The 19977-nt window shown below is 27.0% G+C and overlaps 3 protein-coding genes across 4 annotated transcripts in view; 2 read left to right on the top strand and 1 right to left on the bottom strand.

Moving 5' to 3' along the window:
* Window positions 1–11756, bottom strand: part of LOC122531850 (dual 3',5'-cyclic-AMP and -GMP phosphodiesterase 11-like) — a 211079-nt gene extending 199323 nt beyond the window's left edge. Inside the window, exon 1 of the mRNA XM_043660112.1 lies at window positions 11431–11756. The gene's annotated coding sequence lies outside the window, so the exon portion shown is untranslated. The remainder of the gene's footprint in view (window positions 1–11430) is intronic.
* On the top strand, window positions 1405–17336 carry LOC122531851 (ring canal kelch homolog). Of its 2 annotated transcripts, none has more exons than XM_043660116.1 (10): window positions 1405–1415; window positions 13622–13715; window positions 13897–14043; window positions 14285–14689; window positions 14766–15019; window positions 15129–15356; window positions 15442–15614; window positions 15714–15854; window positions 15939–16194; window positions 17145–17336. In XM_043660116.1, exons 2-10 carry the CDS (start codon window positions 13645–13647, stop codon window positions 17333–17335), a joined length of 1866 nt encoding a protein of 621 aa, XP_043516051.1. In that variant the 5' UTR covers window positions 1405–1415; window positions 13622–13644; the 3' UTR covers window position 17336. The 2 variants fall into 2 exon arrangements, with proteins under 2 accessions (XP_043516051.1, XP_043516050.1); XM_043660115.1 differs by lacking the exon at window positions 1405–1415 and adding an exon at window positions 12452–12500.
* Window positions 17337–17425: 89 nt separating this feature from the next.
* LOC122531853 (probable serine/threonine-protein kinase clkA) lies at window positions 17426–19189 on the top strand. Its single transcript, XM_043660117.1, has one exon. It carries the CDS (start codon window positions 17426–17428, stop codon window positions 18950–18952), a length of 1527 nt encoding a protein of 508 aa, XP_043516052.1. The 3' UTR covers window positions 18953–19189.
* The last annotated feature ends 788 nt before the right edge of the window (window positions 19190–19977 follow it).

Here is a 19977-nt window from a genome sequence, read left to right on the forward strand (position 1 = left end):
CAATTATAAAACATACGAAACATGACAAATATTATTAAAATATGGTAAATTACGTTGATAATTACTTACTATCTTTATTTACAAGCACTTAAAGATTAAAGATGCATGCATTTTATACATCAAAGAAGCGATGAATAGATCAATACTGAATAACTTCGCATTAAAGCGATGGATCGTCTTCACTTTGTAACCACAATTTACAAACATAGGCAATCGTAATTTACGTGGAATACAATAGAAGAAAAGGAAGACATTAAACAGCAATTGTTAAAATAACTTTTATTCGCAAGTAATTTTATTGTTAATAAAATATCTTTAATATTGCAATTCTTATGAAAACTTACGAACACTTCATTATACTCCATGTTTTTTAATATATATATTTTATACGCATACATTTTATAAACTTATTTGGCAAATTTAATGCAAAACGAATAAAAATATGAACTTAATATTTGAAAAATTTGATATACTTAAACTGTAAAATTGTAGTACTTCAACATTAATCTCTAGAATTCAAAATTGACAATCTTTCATTGGAAAGTGAATAAAAAAAATATATCGAAGAATGTCCAAAAGCATAAATAATGAATAGACGGTGGATTTTTATGCAAATTTATATTTTTCTGAACACAATTCAAAAAGTTGAATTTGTACAGAGACTTGTTTTACAGAGATTAATTGAATATTATGACTAGACTTCAGATTTTTATGTATATCTAAACTTTTATGAGCATAGGAATAGTTAATAGGAATAGAATCTAAAAGGAAATTTATTCCATCTATCGACTATTGTAAGAATCTAATTTGGATATTTTATATATTATAACTTACAAATATAGTAATAGAATATAATAATAAGACAATAATAATATTTTGAATTTCATACTTTTTATACTTTTAAAAATTTTTTTCATTCGCAATGTAAAAATATTTTTCCAAGTCTTTTTAATTCCCAATGGTATAAAAAAAATTAATTATTTTATGAATATACATATACCGATACAAATAAATAATTCGAAAGTTTCTTATTTCTTCTAAAATAAAATAAAATAAACACGGTTTTTGAATTGCAGAGACATTATTACAAAGTGCGTCATTGTAAGTATACGCAAGTAAGTAAGTATATGCCAAATAACACACCTATTCTAATATTGTTTGTCATTTGATGCAAATAGAAAAAGCAAAGAAAACTAACAAATTGATTTCGCGTAAGTTAAGTCGCATGTAAAAGCCAAGACGAATGAAGTTAAGGCAGAGAATGTTCGAAACAAATTTTTATCTTAAAAAAATAAATAGAATACATCAGAATACGAAATTTTACTTCATTTCTGTTACTCCATAATCCGCTACTTATGGATTATTTTTTTAATCTAAACTATTTTCCTATGCACAAGTTACTTTAAAATGAAGAAGTTGTAAAAACAGAAATCAAATAATTCTCTAATTCTAAAGATAATGATTTTTATAAATAATATATAATTGTTAGAAATGTATGAACACCTTATCAAAGTAGATTAAGATCAAAAGTAACAATGGATAAGAGTAACGAGTTAAATATTTTAAAATGTATTGCAATTGACGTAAGCGCTGATTATATAATTATAATTGAAATACATTAACATTTTTAAAATCAAATTCTCAGTAAACAACGTAAGACATCTTGTGAGATTAATTTTCAATATCATAAAGTGCATTTTGCTTAATATACTTTAAAGTTGTAATATTAAACATTTTCTTTATTTTTTTAAATATTTAAATATTGAGTGTAATTTAAAATGCTAAAACTTTTAACAAATAATATTAATTAATAATTAACATTAAATTAAATTATTTAAAATCAATATAATCATGCAACTGCAAAAAATTTAGAATGAGTTTGTAAAAAATATAATTCTTAATAGAATTTTTTTGTAAAATATAACTCTTATGAGTAAAAAATAATTGTTAAAATAATTCCGTAAAATCTTTATTTTGAAAAATTTGTTGTAAGAAACCGAAATTCTTATTTCTGTTACGATATCTATATACATCGTTCCTTATATCCTTTCTAAGCTATTTCTACTTGGATTGGATTTGGGTTAAATTCTTGTTTGAATTCCAAAATAATTTTAGAATTAATTCTGCTACTAATTTTACAATAATAGAAATCTAATCTGAATCTAACCTTATTTTAAAAAATTCATTATACATCTCTCTATTAATTATTTCTAATGTACAGATTTATATAACACTTTACAGGAAAATCTGATCTATTTCTAGTAATTACTGTAAGTTATACAAAATGAAAATTAATTTAATTAAATTGAATTATTGCAAATTGCAATTTGGATATTAGTATTATTAATATTCAATAAACAATTAATATAAAATTTTATCAAATATAAACACTATCAATAATGTCAAATTTTAAGTGTGTATTTATACAGTAAATTCATAAATTATTAAAATAAAATTATTATATCAACTTTAATACTCATTATGACTAATTATTTCTATATTTGAATTCTGTGACTTTGAAAGTGAAACAATTATAATTCATTTATATATTAAATTTCGACCACATTTATTACATAATAGATAACAAATAATTTTTGTAGAAATATATATATCTACTCTTATCAGTATAATATCAATTAATAGGAGTGGGATTAAATAATAACAGAATATAAAAATTATTATTTTTGCATTCAATCATATACGACTCATAATTTATTTCTTCTTACTAAGTTATTTTTAGATAAAATTCTACACTCTATTCCACTCAAATTTCAACTCAAATATTTAAAAAAAAAACATATATAATAAATAAGTTCTTATAATTGTCATTTCGATTTAAACAGTTTCATTTTCTAACAATGAAAATCAGTTTCAATAAAAATTTCTAAATTGCTTCGTAATGTCTTTATAAATACATTTGCATTTGTATGTCATGTACGTAAATTAGTACGTGCATACAAATTCTGCATATAACTATACATGATTATGATATATGATTCAATAATTCAATTATGCAATTTATCTTATATTCCTGTCAGCTGCAATTATCTTTCAGAAAGAATTTATAGAAACCCTTTGCATTTAAAATGTATTAAGACTTCTATAATACATTACGTATAATAATTCATAATATTATTATCTGCAAAATCCTTTTTACAGATATTACTTTAAACAATATTATTATTAATAATATTATTCTATGTATTTATAATATTTAATAATATGTTATTATAAATATAATATTTTATAGATTTAGCAGATAATATTCGAATACAAATAAGTATGAATATAAATAAATATACATAAAAAAATAAAAAAAGAGAAACAGAGAGATGCGATATTTTTTCTCAATTTCTATATCTACTATGAGCTTATTACGTGTATTTTTTTTATTACATATATAGTCTGTTAATTTTTTATTATATATGTGTCTGTTATCTAGTTTTCTATTACATGTATACCTATCGTTTCAACGTTATCAATTTTCGTTAATATGTTTCCTCGAATGAGCTATAGCATAAGCCTTGAGTAATTATAATAATTCAATAGATCAAACAAAGATTAATAAATATGTAATTAGAACGTGACGTTACGAATGCGATATATGGAATTGTCGTAGCGTAGAAGATTGGCGATCTTCCGACGAACGTCACAACGTATGACAGGAAACTCGATAATTAATATGAAAAGGTGACTCACCGATCGATCTACCGAGAAAGGTGTACCTTCGTGTACGTCAATTTTATCAGGAACGTAGGTACGTATGTGCATACGTTCGGGATCCTTGATCGAAATGAGGAACGAGTGCGATCAATGCATTCATTTATATCGCACACTCGCAGACAAATTTCCTGCATAACAAACGGACCGCCGTTTCCGGCGGAGAAAAGTCTCGTAGAAAAAAAACGGATGCGGGCTTTGCCAATGTTTTTCAGTTGTCCATAAACGCGATTTCACGGTACTTCTTTCTCAAATCCATCCGATAACGCTGCGGTGCCGCGTGATAACGATATGCGTTCTATCCAACATTATCTAAAGTGCTATCGTGACGAGTTCGCTGCACTCGTTGACTCACCTATGCCACAAATGTTTTTGGCCTTTCTGGCTTCATTTCAACATCGGCGTATTGTTACTCCAGGAAATTCATATTCGTTGCTTTATAACTAGATTACGGATTTTTATGCATTTATGGGAAATTCGCAGAAATCCGCACAGTGCGCAAAACATAGAGTGTCCCGAATTAAACGTCAAAACTTTGGGAATGTATAGAAAATCGATAAACTAAGAAAAAGTGTTTTAGAGATTTGCTCGGTTTTGCTCCACTTTAGGAAAAATAACGAAAAAAAGAAAGAAAAAAGTTTTTTCATTTTCTCAGTAAATTTATTCGATGCCAATCAATTCGAAAGAACAACTGAGAGATCAAATCGTAGTTTGGTATATTAAACATCATTAAAACGATGTCTAGCTACCATCAGAGTCGTCAATGTTCGATTTAATGCTTGCATTAAATCAAATGATTGCATTACTCAAAGTAATTTTGAACAGTAGTTTCATTAAATAAATAATATGGATGATAATAGATGATATAAAATGATATAATGTTATGAATGATAAAATAGATAATAACACAAATAAGTATAAATAAATAAATGGAAAAACGAATACTTTTTTGTTTCTTTCTCCGCGATTTTCTCCAAAATAGAGCAAAGATGAGCAAATCTCTAAAGGACTTTCTTCTTTTAATTTATTAATCCTCGATATGTTCCCAAAGTTTTGACATTTAAATTTGGGTCACTTTATAGAGGGTCCAAAAATCAATCGACAAAGTGCGCTATGCAAATACTCCTTTATTGTCAAAATCTTCAGTTGATGGAAAAGTTTAATCATTATAATACAATCGTATAAACAATATTACAACTAAATTGCTCTACTGACTGAAGATTTTAACGATGAAAGTATGTTTGTACGGTACAAGTTATTTTTAATGGAATACGTGATTGATTTCTGAGCCCTCTATACAAAATATTTAAAAAATATTGACTATAATATGTAGTGGAAGAAACAAATTTAGGTCTCATTCCTTTGACTACCTATATAAAGATATAAAAATGTATAAACATTCACAGTTTGTCTGTCTGTTCATAGATTATTTTTTAAATTTCGTATTTTTGTATGTTAACCATAAGAGTGATTCATACAGTGATTCAAGCATTTTTTTATTGATTAAAATTATGAAAAAGTACCACAAGAAAAAGATGAATGATTCAAGATAGAATATATATTGTAATGCATATACATTTTAATAATATAAAAATAATATAATTTAATAAAAATATTAGTGATCGAAAATTGATGAATTTAAAAAAATATTAATTATTTATTATATTTAAAAAATTTAATTTGAACTTGTCACATGAAGGAAAACAAACTTGAAAATTATGCATTATATCCTGCCAGTCATAAAATAAATTTGACAAAATTAAAATTAAAATATCTTTTAAGCCGGTCAGTTTTTGAATATGTTACACTCATACTTTTATAAAATAACGGAAGGATTCGACATAAACGGTATTTAAAAAATATTGCAACTGTGAAAAGCACATGCGTTGTTGCATTTGCAAAAAAAATATGATCGTTAATATATAATTCATTTTGAATATTTCATCTTCTTCTCCTAATATTTTTAAACGTTACTAACTTTCTTTATGTCGGAAAAATTGACAAGAACAATACGAATTGTAATTATTGGAATTTTGAAAAAATGAAATAGAAAATTTAATAGAAAATGATATATAAAAATACGGAAAAAATTAACATCGTCCGATCGCTAACAAATTATCTTATTAACGACCATGTTATTTCGTCAAAACATTACTTTTATCAAGTAGACATATCATTTTTTCAAAAATTAAAAAAAAAATACGTCACTATGTTATGATTCCATTGATTTTTGCTGAAAATAAAATATTTTTCCATTTCTAAAGAATCGTTTTCCAAACATCAATTTGAATGCTTCCATTTCTAAAGAATCGTTTTCCAAACATCAATTTGAATGCTTCACATTAAGATTTTTTTTTATTAGTAAAAACGTTCAATGGAATAATTCAGAAATTAATTAATTTTAAAATTCATTCGTTTTGTAGAATTTTTTAAAATAGAAATATAAAATATTTTTTTCAAAACAATTTTAATATGATCAAGATTATTATTGTTAAAATAATTGAGCGTAATAAAATTTATGAAATATTGCATTTAGTTATAGTATATATCGTTTTTATTATGTTGGCACACCTACATGGAATACGTCTATTGAAAAAAATACATACTATTGTACATTATTATTATGAGCTATATACATATATAGGTATGATTATACATAGTATCTTCAAATATCATATGCTTAATCACAGAAATTTCGATATGATTTAATATATTTTCCTTGTTTAACTAATTTCGTTACATAACAAATTTAGTTAAGCATTATCAATTCTACAATTAAAAAATTTTTGAAATAGAGCTACAATAGAACTCCATTTATTTTAACTAAATTTTAGTCAATACTCGATTAAACGGATTCCTGTTAATTGAATCCATTTATTTGACTTAAAATCCTATTATATGAACGAAAAATCACTAATAGAAAAGAGAATCATATGAATTGTTTGTTCTCTTCGACAAATTCATATAAATGATCAGAGTTCCTTCATCTATGTGTTTTCCTTAATGTAATCTATAAATTTAAAGAAATATTCAGATGAAATTTAACATTCCCCTGGTATTATATTTATGTATTCAGCATTTATGTTTTCATAGTATTTCTTCAAAATTTAATTTTATATAAGAAAACTACATTTTTAATTATTCATAATAATTAATGTCACAAGATTTTTATATTCTTAAAAAACTCTCAATCTTCAATAAACGTAATTTGTAGTAAATATCTTTCTGTTCAATATGGTTGACATTGACAACAATATAAAATTTTAATGGATATAAAATTTTATTATTGGATATAAAATTAATTGAAATAAAATTAAGGATCATTAAATTCGAAGTTCGGAGAAATATTTTATATGCAACAATGATATTTTACATGTAGAAAGATACATTACAAACAAAACTATCATATTCACTACTAGGTTTTTATATATTTTGGGAAAATTTAAGGTTTCGAAAATCTACAAAACATCACACACATAAAATGTAGAAATATTATATTTGTTATAGTATTTAGTAAATGACACAAATTTCTACTTAAATTCCATTTCTTTAATTACGTTCATAAAAATATAAAATAAACATCTGCAACCTAATTATTAAGAATGGACTTAGAGTCTATACATAATCAAGATATATTAATTGTATAATCAAGAACAGAACATTTTTCACTTTCAACAGATGCATAAACGCAGATTTTGCATACACAATTATCGATTAGGGTTTAAGAGTATCTACGATACCTCCTAGATATATCCGTCATCGTATGAGCTAAAAATGTTATTAAAACGTCAATATCGGTTGATTAACCATATATTATTGATTAATTCATTTCATCCGATCTCTTGATTTAAGTATAACTAAAAAAATAGTTATTGATGCAAAAATAAATGCAATCAAATATTTCTTAACATAACTTTGCGTAACATTTGTTTTTTATATTTAATTTTTTTTATATTATTTTATTTTTTATATTATATTTTATATTTAATTTTTATATTATTAAGTATTGTGTCAGTATAGGATAGTTCTAAAATGATACATTGTCTAAATATGTATTCACTTTTATATTATAATTAATTTATATTAATTTATATAAAATATACATAAAATTAATTATTTATATATATAAAATTAATTAACTTTATATTATATTTATAACAATTTCTACATGTTTATTAAATTTATATTTCATTATTATTTTTATATTATTAAATACTGTATCGATATAGTGTAATTTTAAAATGATTCTAAAATGACACATTATCCAGATATCCAATTTGTTAATGTAATAGAAGCTATTACACGATAAAATATGCAAAGCACGTAATGCTTTCTTCAGTGAAAATCACGAAATGTGACATGTGTGCTTGTAAGCGGAACGTTTAATGTAAATTAAAATCTAAAATTGTAAGAAAAAAGACTTAACTAATACTATCACATCCTTATTACCTTCAAAAACTACACACTGGATATTAAAGTATTCTTCCTTCACGTCACTCATTTTTTGCAAGACACTACCATCTGAAGTGTCAGGCTGCGTTTGTTAAGCATCGCACGTATGTATGTACACGTATTAGAAATTTCACGATGGCATCGTAAATCAAATCGTCCGACTTTCGTTTCCGATCGCCATGGTTTCGTGGCCACTGTGTTACATCCAGGATCCCGTTGTCCCGATGATTATATTTTTTAATTTCATTTCACGTCTATTGTTGTTAATTTATCCATTCATTAAAATTCAAATTAATTAATCAAAGTCTATTTTCTCAAATTTACCTATTACAATTTGAATTTATTTTCATTGTTTTCATTATTTGATATATCTTTGTTATTTTATTTGTTTTTTTATTAAATTTCAAACTGATTTAATCGGAAGGAAATGAATGTAGAAATTTCACATAATTAAGAATTACTTTGGCTTGCTAGCTACTCATCGTTTGCATACGATACCAAAGAAATTTATATATTATATCAAAAATTCAAAACAATTAATTCATGCTGTCATATCACTATTAATTAAAGTTAACTTTATATAATTAAGTATATAAAATCAATTTGAAAAGGAAGCAAAGTAAAGCATTGGAAGTTATGAAACGTATTGAAAGTTATCTAATTATTTTAATAAAAAATCTTTTTTATCCAAATTTCATAATAGACCAAAATTATTTTATAATATCAATTTTTTGTGATTAAAATCTCTCATCGAGTTTTCAAATTTATTCATGTAAAAGTATCTGTTTGTTTCTTGATTATAGTTAGACTACACAATAATACACAATACGCGTAATGTGAAAAAGTATATAAAATATTCAAAATATTTAGTAAGTTTTTTATAATGTTAGGTACGTATAATTAAAACAATTTTTTACAAAACTTTTTTAATTATATTTTCAAAGACATGGATTTGCATAAAAACTTTTATTGAATATTAATTTATAAATCTTTTATATTATGTTACCTTATCTTTATTTCTTTCTTGGTTATAAAATATTTTTAAAATCGCTCTACATTTAAATTTCTAATAATGTTAATTAAAAGAGGTATTAATGCAAAACAACTTAATGTACGTACATATCTTTTTACATAAATTATATAAAATTACCTATCATATGATGTTTGTAACTTCAACTAATCATTTATCACAAGTTAATTACTCATAGAATTATTCTGGAGATAATATACAATATTTTCAGCGAATTTTTCATTGCCAATACCGGTTATAAGTGTGAGCAAAACTAAATAATGAAAAGACATGAAAGCTTCAATTTAAACTTGTAATCTAAGAAAACAAGCGTTTAGATCGCTAAATAATTTGATAACGCAAATATATGAAACATTGAAATATCGTCTACACGGATGAATGAATTACGGAAATTACACGATAAAACTATTCGTCAAATGATTGAAACGACAAACCAAGTATGAAACTGAAAGGCGACAGCCTGGAAAGAACCGTTCATATTGTGCAAACAGCGAATCGACGATCATCCATAGTGGGGAAATAATCGTCCAGATACACAGTGCACGTTGCATGTAACCTTGCACTTGTAACAATGGTATACACATATCTACTAGGTTCATACTCCTCCTCACTGTCTGCACCTTTCATTCTGCAATGACTATTCCTTTTTTATATTATCTTCCTCTTTTTTATTCTAAAGATTTAAGTTCTATCGATTTAGTGAAAATTCAAAATTTATCTTTCTTAAAATTTGATTGTATTATATTGATATATTGTCGATTGAATAATAAAATTTGTGATTTCGTAGATAATAAACTTGTGCGAATAATGAAACTTATAGATTGAAATTTTATACTTTTCTACTTCATAAATTTAATAAATTAGTCTTTAATAAACTAATTGTCTGCTAATAAATGAAATAGGCCGAATTGTGAATAAAATTATGAATAAAATTTATTTTTCATCAATCATTTCATTGTTTGAATTCATATTCTAGATGTTTATGTTCGAACTGTAAACAAAGAAGATAATTTTAATTGCAACGCGTAATTTGTTACCTGCTGTTTGTATTCCATAAATCAGTTAGAACTATTATTATTATTATCTATTTTTTTCATGCTATTATAAATAATTAAAAAAGACGATTATTTATTCATAATAAATAAATGAAGCAAAATAAAGCAAACCATAACAGAAAAATGTGCAAAGATATTTCTGGTTGCAATAATATGAATCCACAATTTTGAACAGAGATTGAAACAGAGCTGTACTTATATACATAAGTTATCTCTTAGCACACGTATATTTTGAAATGTCAGATAACTCGATTGAAACGAAGCAAGCAAGATTCCAATATAATCGACGAGAGCGGAATGATATAATTCTAATCTAACTGAAAAGCAAGTTAATTAATAAAGTGAAATATATCAAGTTTTATTATAAATATAAATTTATTGTAAATTGATATTTTTAAATTGAATTAGACATAATTAAGTTTGGTAATCATAATGTAGTAAAAGGACAAAAAGTGGTAATGTGGTAAAATCAATTTGTAAAAAGAAGATTTGTAAAAACATAGTTGGAATGTGTAAAGAACGTGCAATATGTCTGTAGTACAGATATAAAATAAACTTAGAGCTTCCTGGAGATAGCGTTATTCTCCACGGGATGTGACTTTGAACCACGTGTGCTTCTACGAAAATGCAAAGAGCAATGCAAAGCACTCAAGAGTCATATTTGAACATTTTTGTAACAGCGCATCTCATAGTTATCATGCATCATTATCGTGCGCAATCGACAATTTTATTCAGTTTACTTTAATTTAAAAATCAATTACGAAAAAGAAATTATTAATGTAAGTAACGATCAGTGGACGTATTTTTTCACTATGCAAAAACAAACAGTTTTACTTCAACAAATTCATAAATAAGAAGACTATATGTACGTATCCTTTGAATATTTTCTATTAAATCACAATCAGTAAAATTCAAACAGATTCAAATTTAATAATTATTTGGCAAGTATTATAATTAAACGAGTAAATTCGATTGACATTGGTTTCGATAACGGTATCCCTTAATTTGCAGAGGTTTCAATATCATTAGGTTTTCGTAAACTAACGATACTTAAAATAAGGGAACAGGCGGAATAGCAAGAAAGGCCAAGAAAGTACGTTGCACCTTGAGCAGAGATAAACAAAGGAACTGAAGGCGCGATCGAGGCAGTTATGTAGTTGCGAATCAACGTACCTTTTAAAGAAACGAAAACGAGGAAAATTACGATGAAGAAGCTGCTTCTTGCCAATAGGATTCCTCGTCGCGAGGACCAGATCGACTTTCACGATCAATGCGAAATTCTTTTCCGCTTGGTTTCTTGATGTCCCCACTGAAACTTTTCGTGCTACAGGTGTGCAATCAACCGTGCACGAGCTGTACAGGGTCGTTTTCGCGGCTGTTCGAATTTCGAAATTCGAGACGCGCCAATTCTCGCGACACGAGGGCGAGAAATCGAAGAAAACAACTGAATAAGAAACCATCGACGCCACTTATGGCGCAACGAAACGCTCTCACAGCAATCTGCTGGATAACTGACGAGCCGTATCGCGCTCGTTCTTCACCACACGAACTGCGACACCTGGTGCTCTGAACTTTGAAACACATTTAACCGGAACTGTTAAAACAAATGATTCACCCATTACCAAAATATTTGAAACACTACAGATTTATAAAAATTCGTTCTTTTCAATAAATACGAAATCCTTCGAAATTGTTCATAGTATATATTCATTGGGAGAGAGAAAGAGAGAGAGAGAAAGAGAGAGAGAGAGAAAGAGAGAGAGAGAGAGAGAGAGAGAGAGAGAGAGAGAGAGAGAGAGAAAGCCGATTCCCCAATATTGTAAAACGTAGTAAACTTACGTTTTGATTACGTTTTTAGATACAAAATGAATTTAAATATATTATAATTAATAAATTTTATTAATTATTTTACATTAAAATCCCTACATTAATCACTAAATTACACATGTTTCTTTTTAACTATAAAATATTTATTTTATCTAGAATTTAAATAAAGCGTAAATAATGGACGTTTCAAAAATATAGCGGATAGTTTCGAATAAATTTACAAAATTTTGCAAAACTGTAAATATTTTTTCTTTGTACCACATTTTGCAGTAAAAGAGAGCTATATGTATAACGATGACATAAGTTTGCACTTTGCTTCACAATGAAACACATTACAAACTGTTATATAACTGCATGGACACTATACTGTATGTACAAATTAAATTGTCCGAGCAACTTTGCAGTAATTTGTATAGGTCATTCAAAATTTCTTGTCAAAGTTAAACTACTTTATATTTTATAAGTGTTAAAAATTAAAGTTGCCAATTATCATTTCGCTTTTACTCGATTTGCAACCAAAATCACAATTAGTATATCATAATTAAACTAACACTCATACTTATGTATATTGTATTATAGATATTGTTGTATTCATAGTTGTATTCATCACCTATATTTAAATATTATAAATAGTAAACATAATTTCTATTAATTGTGCAATATAATTATGCTTATTAGAAAAATTTTTATAATTATGCATTTTAAAAAATTAAATTTAAAAAATTAATTGTTATCAGGTAAACATTTAATTTCGATTCAATTTTTTGAATTTTTAATTCAATATTTAATTGTCTTACAAAAATTAACCTTTCTTGTCTTAACGACAATTGGAATAATTTTAATAAATTTATTGAATCTAAAAACAAATTCTATATTTAATATAGAGATAAATAATATCAAATTTACGATCATATACATGTATGTGTGTATACTATATATTTTAAGATATTTTTATTACATACTTTTATTACATATATGTACATATTATAATTATTCTCTATTTATTTTACATATGCATATGTAAATTATATTCGCATTATTATTTACATATGCATTAATTGTCAAATAATTTAATAACACCATTGACTAATAAATAAATATTAAATCATTGGTTAAATGTACATTTAAAAAGGCAAAATAATTCATGTAACATGTTGTAGATGTCGACACAGTCATGTGTTTTCTTTAACGAAACTATCAGAAACAGTAAATGACATTCTGACGAACTGAATAAGAAAGTTTAATTCTAGTGTTTATATTCTTATAACATTATTATCAATATTTTTGCAGTTATAGTTTCTCTCGTGAATTTTTTGTTGCATTTCGTCAGCCCAATATCTCGAGTCATGAATCATTAAATGTTTCATATTTCGATGCATCAAACCGATAACAAAATCAGAAGTATCGTTTTCGCTTTTTTCACAGCTGATTCTACGTTTGATAATGATTGTTCGATTCAGTGAATCAATATTTGTACAAATGAATTGCAGTTTTATTTGTGTCGTTAATTAAGATTTATTTCACTTACATTTCATAGTTCTATTAAAAAATCAAACTGAAATGGAGTCGGTGAATCAGAATCAAATGCAAAATACTTCCAATAATACTGATGGCACTGAAAATAAGGGAAGGTGATTATATTTTGTGATATGTTTTTTAGTTATATTACCCAATTTTTATAATTTTACAGCATATTGTAAGTATTTGAATTTATGTACTTAATTAATTAAAGTGATGTACTTAATAAATATTAATGAATTTTTATTTTTTGTCTTCATTCATCTGAAATAACGAAACATTATTTTTTTATAGTTGTTTGTTACTTCGATATGCTAGTCAAAATTCATTGGATGAAAGCTCACAAAAACACATACCCCGTGAAGGTGGAAAAGATAAACCACCATATAGAAATCATCATCACACAAACCGAGCGTTTGATGTTATTAATGAAATGCGCAAGTAAGAAATACCTGGTTTTATTTATTTTATTATACATGTCTTATATTAATTAATACTGCATATGTTTTACATTATTTACTATTGTATGTACTGTATTATTTAATATATTATAAGCATTCAAAAAAGAGAGAATAATATCACAGTCTCTTTTTGGATTATTTTTATCGTAAATTTATTAAAATTATCATGTAAGTGATACTAAAACTACAATGTGATGTATACATTTATGATTATTTGCTAGGAAAAACTTATTATGCGACGTAATTTTGGTAGCAGACGGCGGCTTAGAAGTACCTGCTCATAAAATGGTTCTGGCTGCTTGCAGTCCTTATTTTTATGCCATGTTCACAAGTTTTGAGGAACGAGATCAAGAAAGAATAACATTGCAAGGTGTAGATTATTCTGCGCTTGAATTACTGGTGGATTATGTATATTCTGCAGAAGTTCATGTAACTGAAGATAATGTACAAGTATTATTACCAGCTGCAAATCTTCTGCAATTAACCGATGTCCGTGATGCATGTTGTGATTTCTTACAAGCTCAGTTGCATCCATCAAATTGTTTAGGAATACGTGCATTTGCTGATCTGCATGGCTGTTTGGAATTGTTATCACATGCAGATAGTTATATTGAACAACATTTTTCGTAAGCACTAAATTACACTTCCATATAGCTAAAATATCTTTATATTTTAATTGCAAATATTTTGTTCTGTATACAGGGAAGTGGTAGATGGTGATGAATTTTTAACATTAGCACCACAACAAGTAGCTAAATTAATTTGCAGTGACTGTTTAATGGTTCCTTCAGAAGAAAAAGTATTTGAATGTGTAATATCATGGGTACATCATGATTTAGAAAAAAGACAAGCTGATTTAGCACAATTAATGGAACATGTACGTTTACCTTTGTTATCCCAAGAATATTTAGTACAACGTGTAGAGGAAGAACCACTTCTTAAGGCAAATTTACAATGTAAGTAACAAAATGTATACCACAAATAAAAATATAAATAAGATATATTTTATTATTATAATTTAACGTAAAAGGATTAAAAATCATCTAAATTTTTCATTTTATATAGGTAAAGATTTTTTGATCGAAGCTTTGAAATATCATCTACTTAAAGGAGAGCAAAAGTCATTGTTCAAAACACCTCGTACAAAACCTAGACAACCTAGAGGTTTACCAAAAGTATTATTAGTTGTGGGAGGACAAGCTCCAAAAGCAATTAGAAGTGTAGAATGTTATGATTTTAAAGAAGAAAAGTGGTATCAAGTTTCTGAATTACCTACACGTCGTTGTAGAGCTGGTAATTAATATCTATGTCTCAGAAGAAATTGTACAATGTACAATGATTCTCTAAACTGAGCTATTATATAATGTTTGATATATAGGTTTGTCCGTCCTTGGTGGCCGTGTGTATGCTGTTGGAGGATTTAATGGATCTCTTAGAGTACGAACAGTAGATATTTATGATGCAGCTACAGATCAGTGGTCACCTTGTCCAGAAATGGAAGCAAGAAGATCAACACTTGGTGTTGCAGTTCTTGGAAATTGCATATATGCTGTAAATAGTTCATATATTATATGTTTATATAAATATATGTATACATGTTACTTGATGTTTTAATTCTGTTTCAATTTTTTGTTTGTGTTAAAATAATAGGTTGGTGGATTTGATGGATCAACTGGCCTTAATTCTGCTGAAGTATACGATCCAAGAACACATGAATGGAGATTAATTGCACCAATGTCAACACGTAGAAGTAGTGTTGGTGTGGGTGTTGTTAAAGGACTATTGTATGCTGTAAGTTTAATAATGAAGCTAAGTTAATGAAGTAATGATTGAAAATTACTTTTAAATATTTAAAGTCGAAAATTATTGCTACAGGTTGGTGGTTATGATGGAGTATCCAGACAATGTCTATCTAGTGTCGAATGTTATAATCCAGAAAAAGATCAGTGGAAGCCTGTGCCTGATATGTCTGCACGTCGTAGCGGTGCTGGTGTTGGTGTTTTAGATGGAATTTTATATGCTGTAGGAGGACATGATGGACCACTAGTCAGGAAAAGTGTAGAAGCTTTCAACCCTGATACTAATCAATGGACCCCAGTTAGTGATATGGCTCTTTGTCGCAGAAATGCTGGTAAATTTTATTTTTACTTAATTTAATAATAATTGATATATTTTTACAAAGTACAAAATTCTAAAAGTTTTTATTTTTACTTTTCATTAATACTTTTCATTTTTTTTTTTTTTTTCCTAAGTAAAAATAACAGAACTAAAGAGTACATACTTCATACTTTTTTATCAAATTTTGTTCAAGGTGTAGGAAAATAAGGATAAAAACTATTAGGGCCAGTACATGCTAATTTATGACGTACGCTTCAGAATTAATTTATTAAATTAGACATTTCTGTATATTTTACGTCGCGTTTAGAATTTACAACCGAGTTTTTCATAAATTTCAGTCAGAGTATAACGAATTTTTTCTACATAATAGCAATTGTGATAAAGTCATACGCAGCAAAAATATCGCATAGATGACAAGATGGTTGCCAGAAGATGAAGAACTCTTTCACTATTCCTGCAATCCCATATGAAATTCTAGAAATTTTTATATTTTCTGATTGGTTATCTTATCACTACAACTTAATCCTCTATAGAGTCTTTTAGAAGAGAAAATTTATGTTTTCTATAAGAAAACTCGAAAAAGTCAATTTTCAATCAGGGGTCACAGTCACAGTCAATTAGTCAGTATAGTTAATCAGTGAGTCAAACGGAATCAATCCGTTCTTAACTTCAATTTAATTAGTCAGACAAAATCAACTGTTACAAGTTAGAAATAAAAATTAGGCTTCTCAATAATAAACCAATTGACTAAAATCAGACTCGATTATTTCTCACATCAGTGGATGGTCCTTCGCTTAGGCAAGTTAGTTGCAATAATCGAACTCACAAACAACTGAATAAACATAGTTCTTTTATTTTTGTAAAAAAAAATATAAAAATTTTAACTCATAGGCATTTTTATAGTAAATTAAATTTCTTTTTATAAAATTATAATGTAGTGTAAAAAATATTTTTATTTTGTAGGTGTAGTTGCACTAAATGGTCTTTTATATGTGGTGGGTGGTGATGATGGATCATCTAGTCTGGCATCTGTAGAGGTATATTCTCCAAGAACGGATACTTGGACAACTCTTCCAACTTGTATGGGAATTGGTCGTAGTTATGCGGGAGTAGCAATAATCGATAAACCAATGCCATCTACGACATCGATGTGAGGATTACAATCCGCTGGGCATATATTAGAGCAAAATACAGATCCGGGTGCCGAAACGTCGGATCAATCACGGGAAGCCGGGCCCAGCGGTATGCAAGTTCAGAATTCAGACCAGAATGTACTTCAGCAATATCGTGGTACTGGGCATAACTGTCAAGGTTTACGTTGTGTATGTCAACGATATGAAAATGGTGAAGTGGCAGCTGCAATCATGAATCAGAATAGGAATAATCAAGAAAGAGATGATAGCTATCAGAACATAGGTCGTGGTTCACGGGGCTTCCAAAACCGACCTGGTGGCTCGGTTCAATTGCATTCAAATCTCAATCCAAATTATCAAAATCCAGTGGATTTAGTTCATAATTATAATCGCAATCGACAACTACAGGAACCAGAAGAAAATATATACGAAAGATTAGATAATGATGACGATGATGATGAAAATGCTGAAAACAATAATGAAGTTATTCATAATGAGCCCACGGCTCAAAATAATCAAAATAATGCAGATGATCACACATATGAGAGAATAGATGATCGATATTCTTGTGGTAGTAGAACGTATCCTCGTTGTTATAAATATCATATTTTAAATCATTATATCCCAAGTTTTTTTAATGATATGGAATCTAGAAATCAATATGATCAGCCAAGACAATTTTATCTAGATTCTTCTCGATTATCTAATCAATTTTGTCAGAATAGGTTAGGTAGGCTAGGTCGTAATTGTTTTTCGACTGAAAATATTGCTTACGCGTCAACTGGACGTGCCATTTATTCACTTGGTTATAACTGTATGTGTTCATTTTGTAGACATATAGATACAAAATATTTATGCCATCATTGCCATAATTTGCATAATAGATTACGTTATCAAGATGGATTTGCAAATAATTCTAGACATTACATATATCAATTACCAAGGAATTGTAGATGCCCTTTTTGTCGTGGTGAATATTCTTATGTGAAACTGCCTGTTACATCTTGTCGACCTACTGAATCCTTAAGAATGGAATGTCATTGCAGAAATCCTAGTAACTGTTCTTGCAGAGGAAAAGTTCTACCTAATTCTAACTCTGCTGCACAATTTAGTAAATATCTTGATTGGATTAGTAGAGGTAGTCCATCAGTTAATAATCCATTGTATGCTACAGTTCATATAGGTAGACCTTGTGTTTCGGCTCTTGGAAGTACAACTGGAGGAAATTCATCTAATAGTATAGATCCTGGCGCTTCGACGTCAAATATGTCAACATCTAATGCATTATCAAATAATGAACCTAGTACATCATCAAACATTAGATCCATGTTCTCTTCGCATAATCCTTCTACTTCACATCCTTCTGTTTGTTCTGTTAATCGTTCAACAGAACGTCAACATACATGTGATGATTCCTGCATTAGAAATCAAAGTGGTAGCGTTACTGGCATTTGTCAGTTTCTTGGTAGATGTGAAAGAGCAGAATGTAATCATGGTAGATTGTCTGTGCATTGGTGGTTTGTGAATAGATGGTTGCCAGCTTGGAATCCTCATTATTTTGATAGAAATGTGGATAGTGTTCCTCCAATGGAAGAAGAGTCTCGAGAACAGCAAGAAAGTGATAGTGATGATACTTAATTTCAAAATTTCTACTTTGTGTTATTAAGAAACAAAAATTTAGATTTTGTTCAAATTTTGATATATATATATATATAAATTTGTCATGACTTAATCATAAACATTATTATTCTTAAATTATGATTACCAATAATATTGAAACGTAATATCTTCATTATATGTCTCTGTTTATGAAGAAAAGAATGATAAAATTATATTTTGTGATTAAAAAATACGCCTTTCTCAATCAATATTAAAATGATATTGATAATAGATCATGTAATTTTTCATTAAAAATTAGATTAAAAATTATTAGATTATCATTTCATATTGAAACATCTTTCGAAAGATTTAAATATTTAAAAACAATTTATGCATATACTGACAATAAAATCGCTTTATATGTGCATTAATAATTTAACATGTTCATACTTTAATATGTATAAATATCAGTCATATGTTGAGAAATATAAAATAGATTAAGTAATAATTAAAATTTTATCAATACAATTTTATATGAACTTAAAAACTATTTCAGTTTAATAATTTTTTATTCATTTAGAACAATTTTAAACAATGAACGATAGTTAAAACAAATTTTATTATGTCAATCTTAATAAATAATTTTAGATGTTGTGCATTCTATATATATAAAATATATACATAGAACATATATATAGAATTATAAGAATATAAAAATTGTATAAAAATTGTAATTTTTATAATTCAATTTCGTATATATATCTTTTTTGGGCATCATTGTTGAACCAAAGAGAGAATGCTTTTGTCATATTTTTCAATTTTAGTAATTAAGATCTTTCGAAACAAAGCGCAAATGCATTCTTTCAAAAAGTAGAGAAATAAAAAAAATTAAGATTATTCATTATTTTTAGGAAGCGTTTTATATTCGATATTGTAGTAAAATATGTTAAAGATGATAAGCTTTAGTTTAAATTCATAGTTATTGTAAATAAAAATTTGTAGCAATTATCATTACAAAAAATAACCTTAAAAATTCATGAAAATGATTTTTTATATATGCGATT

The sequence above is a fragment of the Frieseomelitta varia genome, unplaced genomic scaffold, assembly GCF_011392965.1.
Source record: "Frieseomelitta varia isolate USP_RPSP 00005682 unplaced genomic scaffold, Fvar_1.2 scaffold_418, whole genome shotgun sequence".
Classification (NCBI taxonomy): Eukaryota; Metazoa; Arthropoda; class Insecta; order Hymenoptera; family Apidae; genus Frieseomelitta; species Frieseomelitta varia.

Excerpts from the sequence above, each read along its gene's own strand:
- LOC122531851 (XM_043660115.1), top strand. The coding sequence starts at position 12,455 with ATGTACAAATTAAATTGTCCGAGCAACTTTGCAGTAATTTGTATAG. Across the intron at positions 14,044-14,284 it reads GTTATTAATGAAATGCGCAA|GAAAAACTTATTATGCGACG; the intron begins GTAAGAAATACC and ends ATTATTTGCTAG. Across the intron at positions 16,195-17,144 it reads TCTTTGTCGCAGAAATGCTG|GTGTAGTTGCACTAAATGGT; the intron begins GTAAATTTTATT and ends TTTATTTTGTAG.
- LOC122531853 (XM_043660117.1), top strand. The coding sequence starts at position 17,426 with ATGCAAGTTCAGAATTCAGACCAGAATGTACTTCAGCAATATCGTGGT.